This window comes from Mesoplodon densirostris, chromosome 1, assembly GCF_025265405.1.
Source record: "Mesoplodon densirostris isolate mMesDen1 chromosome 1, mMesDen1 primary haplotype, whole genome shotgun sequence".
Classification (NCBI taxonomy): Eukaryota; Metazoa; Chordata; class Mammalia; order Artiodactyla; family Ziphiidae; genus Mesoplodon; species Mesoplodon densirostris.
The window spans coordinates 120,742,218-120,758,313 of NC_082661.1; the positions used below are offsets into that span (position 1 = coordinate 120,742,218).

At 38.4% G+C, this 16,096-nt stretch overlaps 1 protein-coding gene across 4 annotated transcripts in view; it reads right to left on the minus strand.

Moving 5' to 3' along the window:
• Positions 1 to 16,096, minus strand: part of ANK3 (ankyrin 3) — a 524,774-nt gene that overhangs the window by 228,528 nt on the left and 280,150 nt on the right. For all 4 annotated transcript variants that reach the window (XM_060108675.1, XM_060108669.1, XM_060108681.1 and 1 more), the window contains exons 2-4: positions 1,997 to 2,098; positions 1,197 to 1,295; positions 890 to 988 (exon numbers count right to left, since the gene is read on the minus strand). In XM_060108675.1, coding sequence (XP_059964658.1) covers positions 890 to 988; positions 1,197 to 1,295; positions 1,997 to 2,098 — 300 coding nt within the window. The remainder of the gene's footprint in view (positions 1 to 889; positions 989 to 1,196; positions 1,296 to 1,996; positions 2,099 to 16,096) is intronic.

Sequence of the window (16,096 nt, forward strand, 5' to 3'; positions counted from 1 at the left end):
CGAACCCGTATCCCCTGCATCGGCAGGCGGACTCTTAACCACTGCGCCACCAGGGAGGCCCCAAAAAAATTTTTTTAAATGGTCAGGTTCTAAGTGGATATGTGTACGTTATGATGATGTTTGCTCTTCTACACAAGCTCACATCTGTGGGGACATGAATAGTAATGAATATTTTGGATAATAAGGACCTATACTTTTAGAACAATAAAGTGAACTTAATTGTTTTAGACTCAAAGTCTGCCAAATGATAATCTATTAGTATTTTCCTTAGAACTTCATGGAAGATTCTGAGAGCTTGTAGGAGGACCTTCTGAATGAATTATCAGTGTATATTCATTACTAACAATCTGGAAATTTTAAACTTTGGGGATTTTAAAGTTTCTTCTGCTTGTTTTTTTCTTTTTAATCTGTTTCAGGGAACAACGATGATGCCTGAGTTAGTAAACAGGAATTAACTGGTGTCTTCCCTTTTTTAACTAGATAAAGCACCGATATATTCTGAACTTCTAAGGGCATTTCCTCTTTTATAGGCCTCCTCATTTCCTTTGTCTGTGAGTAAATACCGAGACTGGATCTGAGCTAACATCATAAAACAGAATAAGTCTCTACATTACAGAGGTCTTCTAATCATTTGTGTCTATGACTACTAGCCATACATACCAGTTTTACAGATGGATGCCTTTTAAAAACCTCTATGTCTAACACAAAGAGTACTGCAAATGAGGATATATATGAAATTGAATAATCCAGAATAATACGGTTATTCATGGGATATAGCTCTTAAGTATTATATTCTTAGAAGATACATAAACCAAGCAAGCACCTGACCCAGAACATTGTTTGTGAATCATTATAACAACATTTCTTGGCAGTAGAGCTGTAGGCTTACCTGGGATTGGGCATTGACATTGGCTCCATTTGTAACCAAGACCTTTACCACCTCTGCTTGCCCCGCCAAAGATGCTATATGCAATGCTGTGTTTCCTTTCTGTAAAACAAAAGGCAAGATACATGAGCTCACCCACCTTTCTCCCTACTTTCAACATTTTACAAAATATCAAATCCCTCTATAAGTTCCCCAAAGAGAACAAGGTTGACAGGTATCTCATGAGAAGCGTGCCCCAATTCTTATCGAGGGCTGAATTCTCACTGAATTGGGCAATTGATATAAAAAGCACAAAATGTGTGATACTGACCTTTGTAGCTGCATCCACGTTGGCTTCTCTCTGTAGCAGCTCAGAAACAACTTCTACATGGCCTTCTTTGGAAGCAAGATGGAGAGCATTCAACCCATTCTGATTAAGTGAAGGGAAAGCTTTACTCAGCAGGTTGAAAACAGAAGAGTAAACAGTCAACCAAGAACTCTGAAGAGTTCCCACCAACGACCACTTGTATGTGTTTAGTGTAGGAACTTGAATTAGGAATAAAAGTACTCGTGGCAATTAGATAGGTTGTTCTGATGTCATTACGTACTAAATTTTAGGAATTAGTTATTAAAGCATACATATCTACATTTCTTTTTTTTTTCTGTATGCGGACCTCTCACTGCTGTGGCCTCTCCCGTTGTGGAGCACAGGCTCCGGACGCGCAGGCTCAATGGCCATGGCTCACGGGCCCGGCCGCTCCGCGGCATGTGGGATCTTCCCAGACTGGGGCACGAACCCACGTCCCCTGCATCGGCAGGAGGACTCTCAACCACTGCGCCACCAGGGAAGCCCTACATTTCTGAATGCTTCTCTAACAAAGCAGAGAATAACTTGATAATTCAAGCTGGTGACATTTATTAGAAAACACTGACAAAAAAGAGAAAGTCTTGGTAAAATCTAATGAAAGATGTAAGGAGTTTGAAGTCTGGATTTTTAAAATTTTATCTAAAAACTTAAATAACCATTGTAAAGCAATTATACTCCAATAAAGATGTTAAAAAATAAAAAAATAAAATAAAATAATAAATAAAATAAAAACTTAAATAACAACAACAATCACCACAACTAACCTGATTGCAAATGTTGATGTCGACTCCATTTTTTATGTAGTCAAGGGCCTTTTCTAAGTGTCCGGCTCGAGCTGCTCTTAAGTAACTTGCATTGGCATCCGACTGAATAAAAAAGAAAAAAACGTGCTGCTGATAAAAAGGAAACTAATAGGCATGTTGCTAACTACCCAGAATTATTGTCCAAACTAAAAAGAAAGTAAAACTGAGATTTTTTTCAATTGAACTATTTTATTTCTAACATGAAAACACTAATAAAAGGTCTTCATAAAGTCACCAGGAAAAGAACAAATTCTTCCAAAGTTAGTTTCAAGTGTATAAAGTTACCCCTTCTGTGATGTCATAACTGATTCTGAACCGAAAGAGAAAATTTCCATGATGTGTAGGTACATTAAATCAACATACAATTTCATGAAAGTTAAGAAGAATCCTGTAACTTTCTGATAGTTACATTATTATAAACCTCACTGTTCTCTTTAATCAGAAATTTAATTATACAGATGTTGAACTATAAGGCTACACCTGAAACTCATATAATTAAAAAAAGAAATTTAACATCTACTCCATTCTTTTGTACCTCTCCAACTTTTCAATGAATAGCTTCACGAATACATTTAACGTCACACTAGTTTAACAGGAATTTGTGGGTAATGATGTTCTCTTCAATTTTCCTGCAGGACATAGCCATGTGTTGGAACATAGACTATCTGAAAAGCATTCATTTATAAATGTCTACACAGTTTGTGAAGCATACTTTCCATATATTTTCAAGCTAGCTAAATCCACAGGCTGCAGAAAACTTTATCAGAAGCATTAGCAGGTTCAAACAAAGAAATATATACACATTTTTAAAATAACAGAAGCCAAGTCTGTAATTCATTCACTGAAAGCATACAACTCTGAACTACTGCGAAACTCTAATACCTACAATTATGCAGCTGAAATCATCTACTATTGAAATTTTTAATAGAAAGAAGGTGATGAGAAGAAAGACTGCGAAGTTGAGTCTGTACAATTTGTAAAGGAATCTTGTTCCATGTAAAACAATACAGAAGTAGATTTTCTTGAAAGGCCCGCCCAAAACATCACTGGTTATAAATGCAATCATGCAGGGTATGGCTTAAAAGAGGAAAGTATCTTCTTTCAGCCATTTGCCAACTATGTCCTTCAAACTCCCATTCACTTACCACCTCACCTGTAAAGGCTTCCCAGACCACCAGGCAGAGCTTAATTGCTCAATGCTCCCAAGGCACTGATTTCATTGAGCCCTCTTGGTATTTATCACCCAGTATCACAGTTTTTGGTATACCTGCCCTTCTTCCTCCCTAAACTGAAAGCCCTTTAAGAACAAGCAGAGGCAGATTTAAGGGGTAGGCAACTTAAAAAAGTTAAAGTCACCAAGATGCCAATCTTTGAGGAATACTAATTGAACCCTGGAAATGTACCTGAGATGAAGGAAATCCCATCTCTCAGAAGGATCTTTGGTTCTGGTGTGGGTCAATTCAGCTGAGTTGACTTGCTCAAGACCTCAAAGAAAAAGGGCACTGTCTTCAGGGTCTCCTCCCTTCCCATGTACAGCAGTGTGCCTCTCTCTGAAGGAGTACTGCTTCTTCTAAATTAGGGCTTCTTAATCTCAGCACTATTGGCATTTTGATCCATATAATTCTCTGATATGGGGACAGTCCTGTTCAGTGTCTATGTTCACCAGTATTTCCAGCATCTACCAACCAGGTAGAATCTCCTATTTGTGACAACCAAAAATGTCTTCATGTCTCCAAGTTTCCCAGGGTGAAGGGTAAAACCGCCCCTGTTGAGAACCATTGCTCTAAATAAATGGTAAACCAATTTGCTGAAAGACTGTAGGTTTCAAAAGTCTTAAATCTTTGGCTTGCCTGAGGCATTGCCATATGCCTTGACCTAGCACAAGGCAGTGACTATATGTATAACATCCATCTTTCTCTTTCCTCTATAGCTGGAAGCATCCCTGGCACACAGCAGGTGCCTATAAATGTTTTGTGAATGAATGAATCAACAAATAAGTAAATTATGTGGAAATAACTGATTATTTCCTAGAACAATACAGGAGGCTTTATTAACAACAACAGCAGCAGTTACTTAAGTTACTATGATACAAAGCTGAACAGCAGAGAGCACAAACTGAGCCATGAGTTGGGTATCTGGGAACACATGTAGGTGCTGCTAAAGTAAAATTGGGATTTGAGTCAAGCATGCAGATCATTTAATCAGGGCAGAGAGTTAAGTAAGAGGAAGATAATAGATTTGGTTCAAATCAGACAAAGAACAAACCAAAGTTTCCAGAAATGTAAAGAAAAATAAAATTCAGTCTTTAAACAGCTTTGGTACTTGGAGAAGGTTGGTTTTTGTTTGGTTTGTAAATTCAGTTAGAAATAAATTAGCTAAGCAAAGATGGGTCATTGTACCATAAAATACCATCTTCTTTGTGCCAGCTCAGTGACTTATCAGGGAATTTGCCCAGAAGGGCTCTGATGCTGTTCTGGAAACAAATGACATTAGTCTGCCTGGATATTTCAACAGCCAAAGATAATAACTGTGAGTTAAGTAAGCACCCCAAACCCTGACTCTGAGTACACAGAAACAGCAGCTAAAGAAGTTCAAAAAGAGGTGTCAGAATTCAAGGAAAGGCCCTGAATTGATTCCAGATCTGAAAAGGTTTGGCTTTGTTATATACTGTCATTTTTCTCCCACATTTTCTCAGAATTTTCCTACCAGAAATTCTAAAGCAAAACAAAATACAGACAATATAAACCAAATCTTCTAATTCAGTGCTTGCCTACCTATTTGGAGCTCAGATTCTTTTGAGACTAACAAAAGTTAACGAATAAATTCCTTTCCTTCAACAATTTCACATATATGCATACACACTCCAAATTTGCATACATACTCCAAATCTGCATACACACATCAAATCTGCATACAAACATCAAACCTGCATACAAACATCAAACCTGCATACACACATCAAACATGCATATGCAAACACAACTTCCACGCTATTTCATACGGCTCAGGATTGCTAAGCCTGCTCACAGATTTAGGTTTAAGAACACCTGCTCTAATGATAAAGAATTCTCTGGTGGATACCCTCCCTATATCTATTTCAGCCAATAACCCTGGTATCAAATAATTCTCTGAGGTAGCTAATTTATCACCTGAGATCTTTAGGAAGAAGAAAAAGGACAAAGATTTATTTTCTTCATTTCTCCCGGCCCTCTGTTATGTGCAGACACGTCCAATACACCAATACATAATAATCAGCCACAGCTTGTACTTCAAAGAAGAAGTCTAGGGAGAGAAAGAGGAAAATACAAAGAAAAAGCAGGAAGAGGGAAATGAAGACTGCCTTGAAGAAATGTGACAACTTAGGAAATGCAATTATTACAGCCCACAGACAAAGAACCAAGATCTTCCTTGTAGTCTCAACCACCTGCAAGCCACGCAGCCACGTCTTCCTTCCACAAATATTTGTTGAACATCAATTTTGAACTAGTCATGCCAACATCTGGCTGTATGGTGGGGGACAAAACAGATGTGGTACCAATTAACACTCGCTGGCCTTCATCTCACCCTTACACTTTCCCAAACTGTGCTGCTTCATTGGCAGGATAAATAATGGAGTCTTCATTTTTTTCTTTTTTCAGATTCCGCCTGTAGTACCTATATACTGTTGTTTATTTCCTTAATGTTAAAAATATATACAATATTTTGTATTAGGCTTAATATCAATCTGTTGCATCTCTTAGCTATCATTCCATCAAGTAACTAGGGGTTACTCTTAACACAGGCTACAGCCTGTTTTTAATCTGGAACATTCTATCCAAACAATGTCTCTTTAAAGCCAATTGTAGACAAATTACTATGGAAGGAAATTAGGTCCCATGACAGGCTGAGCGCTGTCACATGGAAAGTCATACTGAGGAGGCCATTGCCTACGGAGTTAGTTGGTACAAAATGAATATGAGTAAGTTGGTCATTATTTCATTTCCCCCCCAAGATGATGAAAATCTGAAGGAAGAACTTGGAAAATGAAAGTGTCTTTCGCCACTTTGATGTCTTGTCTACTTAGTAATTTTACTAGACAGGAAAGAAATATGAACCTTGTGTGTTTTTCAAGGAAAGTTTTTCAAGGATAGAATCAAACATCATGATAAATTAACCTACTAACTCAGAATTTTCACCTGTACTGAATATTGGTATTATTCAGCAAAAAGCAGTGACTGGAAAAAAATAAGCATTTCTTGAGCGCCAACCTCAGGAATAACTAATACTTCATACCTCTGACTATGTGCTACATACTATTACAAGCACTTAGATAACTTAATTATATTATTGGCACTTGATTATATCATTAGTCACTTAATATAATATGTAATAATTGTATAAGTACTTATATTAACTTAGTCCTTATAATATTTCCATGAAGTAGTATAGTGGGGTCGAATCATGCTGCCCCCCCCCCAAATTCATGTCTACTTAGAACTACAGAACATGACCTTATTTGGAAATAGGACATTTACAGACATAATTATTTAAGATGAGGTCATACTGGATTAGAATGGGCCCTAAATCCAATGACTGATGTCCTAATAACAAAAGAAGATATACAAATACAGAATCATGTTGTACACCTGAAACTAATATAGTGCTATATAGCAATTATATCTCAATTACAAAAAAAGAGGAGGAGGGCTTCCCTGGTGGCGCAGTGGTTGAGAGTCCACCTGCCGATGCAGGGGACGCAGGTTCGTGCCCTGGTCCGGGAAGATCCCACATGCCACGGAGCGGCTGGGCCCGTGAGCCATGGCCGCTGCGCCTGCGTGTCCGGAGCCTGTGCTCCGCAACATGAGAGGCCACAGCGGTGAGAGGCCCGCGTACCGCAAAAAAAAAAAAAAAAAAAAAGAGGAGGAGGAGACACAGACACATAAGAGAAACCATGTTAAAATGGAGGAAGAGACTGGAGTAGTGTTGCCTCGAGACAAGGTCTGCCAGAAGCCACCAGGAGCTGGAAAAGACAAGGAAGAATCATCCCCTATAGAGCCTTTGGAGGGAGAGTGGCACTGAGGACACCTTGATTCTGGACCTCTGGCCTCCAGAACTGTGAAAGATTGATTATCTATTTATTTGTTTAAAGATTTTTTTTTTTTTTTTTTTTTTTTTTTGCGGTACGCGGGCCTCTCACTGCTGTGGCCTCTCATGTTGCGGAGCACAGGCTCTGGACGTGCAGGCTCAGTGGCCATGGCTCATGGGGGCAGCCGCTCCGCAGCATGTGGGATCTTCCCGGACTGGGGCACGAACCCGTGTCTCCTGCATCGGCAGGTGGACTCTCAACCACTGCGCCACCAGGGAAGCCCTATTTAAAGATTTTTTTGATGTGGACCATTTTTAAAGTTTTTACTGAAGTTGTTACAATATTGCAACAATATTGCTTCTATTTAATGTTTTGGTTTTTTGGCTGCAAGGCATGTGGGATCTTAGCTCCCCGACCAGGGATAGGACCTGAACCCACTGCATTGGCAGGCGAAGTCTTAACCACTGGACCGCTAGGGAAGTCCCCTATTTATTTATGTGCTGTGTCTGGTGCAGCTTGCGGGATCTTAGTTCCCTAACCAGGGACTGAACCTTGGCCGCAGCAGTGGAAGCGCCGAGTCCTAACCACTGGACTGCCAGGGAATTCTGAGAATACATTCCATTGTTTTAAGCCACTTAGTTTGTGATGGCTTGTTATGGAAGCCCTAAGAAACAAGTAAGCAAGTAAGCAAGTAAGCACTACTAGCTCCATTTTATAGATGAGGAAACCAGGCTGTAGAATGAATGACTTTTGCAGAGACACACATCTTGTGACTGGCAGGGAATACATTCAGAGAGTCTGACTCCAGAGTCTAGGCTGTTAATCACTACTTTAAAAAAGGGCTTAATAAATATTTGGTCAATAGTCTATGCCCAGTAACTCTTGGTTAATTAGTTCATTCATCTTCCATCAATCAATCCGTCCGTCCATCTGTTCATTCATCCATCGAATTAACTATCTAGGCCATACTTCAGGTACATTCTCGCTGGAGCACACTCCCTTCATTGAGTTCAAGGCTCAGGATCAGGCTAAGAGTAGCTCGCCAGAAGAAATGCAGACTGGCGACTCTGAGTACATAACAGAGCTTTGCTCCATTGCCTCTGAACAGCAGGGAGCAGTCTCTGAGGCCTATTAATACCTGATCAACCAATTCTCCAACCCTTTTCCTACATCTCATCTTCCCAACTATCTGGGAACCATGTGAAGGGAAGATGACCCTTCCTGTAAGCTTCGGGTTCTTTTTTTCTACTGGTGTCCTTGTTCTCTGCCTACCAACATACTCAGGTGTTTCTTAAACCTAAAGCAAACAAACAAACAAACTACACACATACAATCAAAAAGCCCCTTTCCTTCTAGTCTTCTACCTAGCGCCCATGCAAGGCATGTCTATTTCTCAGTGTGGTAGACTGATTAATTGGTCTGTATCCCAACAACTCCACTTACTAGCAGTGCTACCTGTGGCAAGTATCTTAACATATGTGTTAAGTGTTAACATATGTGTTAAGCTTCAGTTTTCTCAGCTGTCAAATGGTGATAAACTAATCTACTATTAGAATGAAATTAGTTCATGTAGGGTAATTAACAGGGTGAGTGCATAGCAAGCACTCAATGAATGATTATTTTATTTTAAAATCATTCTGTGAATATCAAACGTTTTGAAGGATTGGTTTAGGTTAGTCTCACTGCTTCTATATCCTTAATACCATTGACAACTCATCTTTCAGTCCCTAGCAATATGGCGTCTCACACTAATCAATAAAGTCTCTGTATGCAATCACCAATGACCTTCCAGTCATCAAATCCCATTACTTAATTATAATTCTCTCCTCTGAATGTTGACTCATTGGACATTGATCACCTTCTCCTTCTTCAACATCTTCCCTTTAGCTTCTCTCAACTCCTTGTTCACAACTTTGTGTTCTTCACTGCCTCAACCCATCACTGAAAAATGGGCCTTTTCCATTTTTGGACCTCACATTTCTTTCCTTCCTGTGCTCCTTCCCAAAGTGATTTCATCACTATCACGACTTCCACAATTCTTTTTACACCTAACACTCTGTGTCTACATTGTGCCCATCTGTATCTATCCTAAAACGTTTCCATTTCCATGTCTCACAATTTCCTCACCTCAATAGCAACAACAAACATTTACTGAGAACACATTTCTGTCACTGCAACTAAGTACTCATGGCAGAGATGTGAATAATAAACTCCCTTGATCTCCTTATTTTGATTTAAAGGTCCCAAGATTATCCTAACCCCTCAGGCATGCAACTTTGGTGTCAATCTTTTTTACTTTGAGGTATAACTGACATATAACATTATATTAGTTTCAGGTGTACAATGACTTGATATTTGTATATATTGAGAATGATCACCATAATAAGTTTAGTTAACATCCATCACTGTACATAGTTGTAATTTTTTTTCTTGTGTTGAGAGGCGTAAATCTTTAACTACATCTTCCTTCTTCATTCTTCCCCTCAGACCCTCCCAGAAAGTTACACACATGAATCCTATCAAATATTCTGTCACTGGGGGCTTTTACAGTTTCCATCTTCCTTTTAAAAAGTGCTTATCAGGGGCTTCCCTGGTGGTGCAGTGGTTGCGAGTCTGCCTGCCGATGCAGGGGACACGGGTTCGTGCCCCGGTCCGGGAGGATCCCACATGCCGCGGAGCGGCTGGGCCCATGAGCCATGGCCGCTGAGCCTGCGCGTCCGGAGCCTGTGCTCTGCAATGGGAGAGGCCACAACAGTGAGAGGCCCACGTACCACCAAAAAAAAAAAAAAAAAAAAAAGAATAACAAAATAAAAAGTGCTTATCAGAATGTGTATCATACATACAAAAGACTGCATAAAACATATATGAACAGTTTAAAGAAAAATTGTAAAAGCAATACCCACATACCTGGTCAGCTCAAGAATCAAAGTTACAAGCAACTTTGTAGACCTCCAATGAGCCCTTCCTTGACTGGCTCTCCAAAGGCATCCTCTGTTCTAGTTAATCATTCTCATGACTTTCTTTATAGTTTTAACATCTACATAAACCTTGATAAGCCAAATATGATATAATTGGCTATCTTAGCACTCTCTATAAGTAGAATCATACATTATGATGTATAGGATGTATACATTATGATATATATATATATATATATACACATTATATATAATTATATATAATATACAGTATATATATATATATACATACATTATATATATCTTTCTGTGACATGTTCCTTTTGTTTAATGCTGTATTAGAGTCATCCTTGTTGACATGTGTAACTGCAGTAGATTTATCACTGCTGCTGCAGGAGATATCATTATGTGATTATAACAGAATCTATCCATTGTGGAGTTGTTAACTGTGCTGTTCCTGGTTTCAGTCTACTATGAATGGTGCTGCCATGCACATTATGGCACCAGTCCTGGTACATACAGGCAAGACACTAAGGTATAAACCTAGGATCATAAATGCTGGGTCATTGGGTATGTGCTCATTCAACTTAACTAGTTAATGACAAATTGTTTTCCAAAGTGATGGTACCAATTTACACTTTCTGTAGTTTGTGATGATTGATTGTGAGCTCATAGTCCTTAGAAACTAATCTTTGGGAATATTTTAAGGTTTGGGTTAACAGTACCATCTGCCAAAAAGGAATTTTAGATTGTGTCTGCCAGCTGCCTAGAGGCACTATCAACCCAAGGTTATTTCTGAAATAAATGCTTGCCTTGAGGACTTTTTGTTTTTGTTTTAAAGACAAAAACAAAAATAGATAAATTTAGACCTCAAACTGGTATGGATATGAGGGATTCCTTGTGGTTACAAATTCTCAGGGGAGATTTTTTTCTGTCTATATGGTAACCAACTGAAACAGGCAAGTTTTTGCTCTATTCTTCTATGCGGTGGGTTTATTTCCTGGCCACCTTTTATATTGGGAGCTACACCCTTTGGGGTCCAGCTTATTGCAAAGCTCTCACTAGACTGTCCACCTTGGTCTCCCATGTCCTGTGTCTATGCAGCCAAGTAAAACTGGTCCTTGATTTCATGTCATTTTTCACCTCTAAAGATCCCTTACCTTTGTGCCAGTTCACAGTACTCTTCAAAAGACTTATTTTTATCATTACCCTAACATCTTCACTTTTTTTACAGCTGGAAATACACTTAATCTTTTTTTTTTTAAAATTCACCCTGCTACTTACCCAGTTTGGGCCCTAGCCACGTGATGCCCAGATCCGTCTAAAAACCTCCAGGAGGTAGTAGTCAGCTCGCTGTCTCTAGCTGAATATTCCAGAAGCACTGAACACTATTCAAGAAAGTGCGAGGAGCCACTGAGAGCTCTGAGAAAATTATGACAAGGATGATAGCTGCATATTAATAAGGGTCTATTACAGGTCAGGGACTTTACTGAGCATTATATATATATTATTTTGTATCATTATACATGCTTTATTATTATTTATTTCTTAACAATTCAATCAAGGTAGGAATCTTCATTACAAATGTGAAAAACTGAGTTTCCTAAAAGGTAAGTGACTTGCCCAAGGTCATGCAGCTAATAAGTAGGCAGCAAGAACTGAAACCCATAACTGCTTGATAATAAGCCCAGGCTCTTTCCTCAACAGCAGAGGTTCTGTGGAGCCCTAGGGTTCACAAATCCTGAGGTCAAGAGTAAGGCTGACTATAGCACTAACATATGATTTAGCAATCCCACTCCTGAGCATATATCTGGAGAAAACCATACTTTGAAAAAATACATGCACCCCAATGTTCATTGCAGCACTATTTACAATAGCCAGGACATGGAAGCAACCTAAATGTCCATCAATAGATGAATGGATAAAGAAAATGCGGTACATATGTACAATGGAATATTACTCAGCCATAAAAAAGAATGAAATAATGCCATTTGCAGGAACATGGATGGACCTAGAGATTATCATACTATGTGAAGTCAGAGAGAAAGACAAATATCATATGATATCATCCATATGTGGAATCTAACTAAAAAAAATGATACAAATGAACTTATTTACAAAACAGAAACAGACTCACAGATTTCAAAAACAAATTTATGGTTACCAAAGGGGAAACATGGGTGGGAGGGATAAATTAGGAGCTTGGGATTAACATACACACAGTACCATATATAAAATAATAAACAAGGACCTATTGTTTTGCACAGGGAACTCTACTCAATATTCTGTGATAACCTACATGGGTAAAGAATCTGAAAAAGAATGAATATATGTATATATAAAACTGAATCACTTTGCTGTACACCTAAAACTAACACAACATTGTAAATCAACTATACTCCAAAAAATTTTTTTAAAAAAAAGGAAAAAAAAAGGAGTAAGGCCAAGTAAGCAGAGTTCCATATGCCTATTTTCAGTGTCAGCCCAAGTAGATCTACTTTTATCTGGTTTATATATTAATGTTTGATGACATGCTTCATTTTTTTTTTAAATTTTATTTTACAAATTAAATCAGTTATACATATACATATGTTCCCATATCCCCTCCCTTTTGCGTCTCCCTCCCACCCTCCCTATCCCACCCCTCCAGGCGGTCACAAAGAACCGAGCTGATCTCCCTGTGCTATGCGGTTGCTTCCCACTAGCTATCTACCTTACGTTTGGTAGTGTATATATGTCCATGCCGCTCTTTCACTTTGTCACAGCTTACCCTTCCCCCTCCCCATATCCTCAAGTCCATGCTCTAGTAGGTCTGTGTCTTTATTCCTGTCTTACCCCTATGTTCTTGATGACATTTTTTTTTAAATTCCATATATATGTGTCAGCATACAGTATTTGTCTTTCTCTTTCTGACTTACTTCACTCTGTATGACAGACTCTAGGTCCATCCACCTCATTACAAATAGCTCAATTTCATTTCTTTTTATGGCTGAGTAATATTCCATTGTACATATGTGCCACATCTTCTTTATCCATTCATCTGTTGATGGACACTTAGGTTGCTTCCATGTCCTGGCTATTGTAAATAGAGCTGCAATGAACATTTTGGTACATGACTCTTTTTGAATTATGGTTTTCTCAGGGTATATGCCCAATAGTGGGATTGCTGGGTCATATGGTAGTTCTATTTGTAGTTTTTTAAGGAACCTCCATACCGTTCTCCATAGTGGCTGTACCAATTCACATTCCCACCAGCAGTGCAAGAGTGTTCCCTTTTTTCCACACCCTCTCCAGCATTTATTGTTTCTAGATTTTTTGATGATGGCCATTCTGACTGGTGTGAGATGATATCTCATTGTAGTTTTGATTTGCATTTCTCTAATGAGTAAAGATGTTGAGCATCGTTTCATGTGTTTGTTGGCAGTCTGTATATCTTCTGTGGAGAAATGTCTATTTAGGTCTTCTGCCCATTTTTGGATTGGGTTGTTTGTTTTTTTGCTATTGAGCTGCATGAGCTGCTTATAAATTTTGGAGATTAATCCTTTGTCAGTTGCTTCATTTGCAACTATTTTCTCCCATTCTGAGGGTTGTCTTTTCGTCTTGTTTATGGTTTCCTTTGCTGTGCAAAAGCTTTGAAGTTTCATTAGGTCCCATGTGTTTATTTTTGTCTTTATTTCCATTTCTCTAGGAGGTGGGTCAAAAAGGATCTTGCTGTGATTTATGTCATAGAGTGTTCTGCCTATGTTTTCCTCTAGGAGTTTGATAGTGTCTGGCCTTACATTTAGGTCTTTAATCCATTTTGAGCTAATTTTTGTGTATGGTGTTAGGGAGTGATCTAATCTCATACTTTTACATGTCCCTGTCCAGTTTTCCCAGCACCACTTATTGAAGAGACTGTCCTTTCTCCACTGTACATTCCTGCCTCCTTTATCAAAGATAAGGTGACCATATGTCCGTGGGTTTATCTCTGGGCTTTCTATCCTGTTCCATTGATCTATCTTTCTGTTTTTGTGCCAGTACCATACTGTCTTGATTACTGTAGCTTTGTAGTATAGTCTGAAGTCAGGGAGCCTGATTCCTCCAGCTCCGTTTTTCGTTCTCAAGATTGCTTTGGCTATTCGGGGTCTTTTGTGTTTCCATACAAATTGTGAAATTTTTTGTTCTAGTTCTGTGAAAAATGCCATTGGTAGTTTGATAGGTATTGCATTGAATCTGTAGATTGCTTTGGGTAGTAGAGTCATTTTCACAATGTTGATTCTTCCAATCCAAGAACATGGTACATCTCTCCATCTATTTGTATCATCTTTAATTTCTTTCATCAGTGTCTTATAATTTTCTGCATACAGGTCTTTTGTCTCCTTAGGTAGGTTTATTCCTAGATATTTTATTCTTTTTGTTGCAATGGTAAATGGGAGTGTTTCCTTGATTTCACTTTCAGATTTTTCATCATTAGTATATAGGAATGCCAGAGATTTCTGTGCATTAATTTTGTATCCTGCAACTTTACCAAATTCATTGATTAGCTCTAGTAGTTTTCTGGTAGCATCTTTAGGATTCTCTATGTATAGTATCATGTCATCTGCAAACAGTGACAGCTTTACTTCTTCTTTTCCCATTTGGATTCCTTTTATTTCCTTTTCTTCTCTGATTGCTGTGGCTAAAACTTCCAAAACTATGTTGAATAAGAGTGGTGAGAGTGGGCAACCTTGTCTTGTTCCTGATCTTAGTGGAAATGGTTTCAGTTTTTCACCATTGAGGACGATGCTGGCTGTGGGTTTGTCATATATGGCCTTTATTATGTTGAGGAAAGTTCCCTCTATGCCTACTTTCTGCAGGGTTTTTATCATAAATGGGTGTTGAATTTTGTCAAAAGCTTTCTCTGCATCTCTTGAGATGATCATATGGTTTTTCTCCTTCAGTTTGTTAATATGGTGTATCACGTTGATTGATTTGCATATATTGAAGAATCCTTGCATTCCTGGAATAAACCCCACTTGATCATGGTGTATGATCCTTTTAATGTGCTGTTGGATTCTGTTTGCTAGTATTTTGTTGAGGATTTTTGCATCTATGTTCATCAGTGATATTGGCCTGTAGTTTTCTTTCTTTGTGACATCCTTGTCTGGTTTTGGTATCAAGGTGATGGTGGCCTCGTAGAATGAGTTTGGGAGTGTTCCTCCCTCTGCTATATTTTGGAAGAGTTTGAGAAGGATAGGTGTTAGCTCTTCTCTAAATGCTTGATAGAATTCCCCTGTGAAGCCATCTGGTCCTGGGCTTTTGTTTGTTGGAAGATTTTTAATCACAGTCTCAATTTCAGTGCTTGTGATTGGTCTGTTCATATTTTCTATTTCTTCCTGATTCAGTCTTGGCAGGTTGTGCATTTCTAAGAATTTGTCCATTTCTTCCAGGTTGTCCATTTTATTGGCATAGAGTTGCTTATAGTAATCTCTCATGATCTTTTGTATTTCTGCCGTGTCAGTTGTTACTTCTCCTTTTTCATTTCTAATTCTATTGATTTGAGTCTTCTCCCTTTTTTTCTTGATGAGTCTGGCTAATGGTTTATCAATTTTGTTTATCTTCTCAAAGAACCAGCTTTTAGTTTTATTGATCTTTGCTATCGTTTCCTTCATTTCTTTTTCATTTATTTCTGATCTGATTTTTATGATTTCTTTCCTTCTGCTAACTTTGGGATGTTTTTGTTCTTCTTTCTCTAATTGCTTTAGGTGCAAGGTTAGGTTGTTTATTCGAGATATTTCCTGTTTCTTAAGGTGGGATTGTATTGCCATAAACTTCCCTCTTAGAACTGCTTTTGCTGCATCCCATAGGTTTTGGGTCATCGTGTCTCCATTGTCATTTGTTTCTAGGTATTTTTTAATTTCCTCTTTGATTTCTTCAGTGATCACTTCGTTATTAAGTAGTGTATTGTTTAGCCTCCATGTGTTTGTATGTTTTACAGCTCTTTTCCTGTAATTGATATCTAGTCTCATAGCATTGTGGTCGGAAAAGATACTTGATACAATTTCAATTTTCTTAAATTTACCAAGGCTTGATTTGTGACCCAAGATATGATCTATCCTG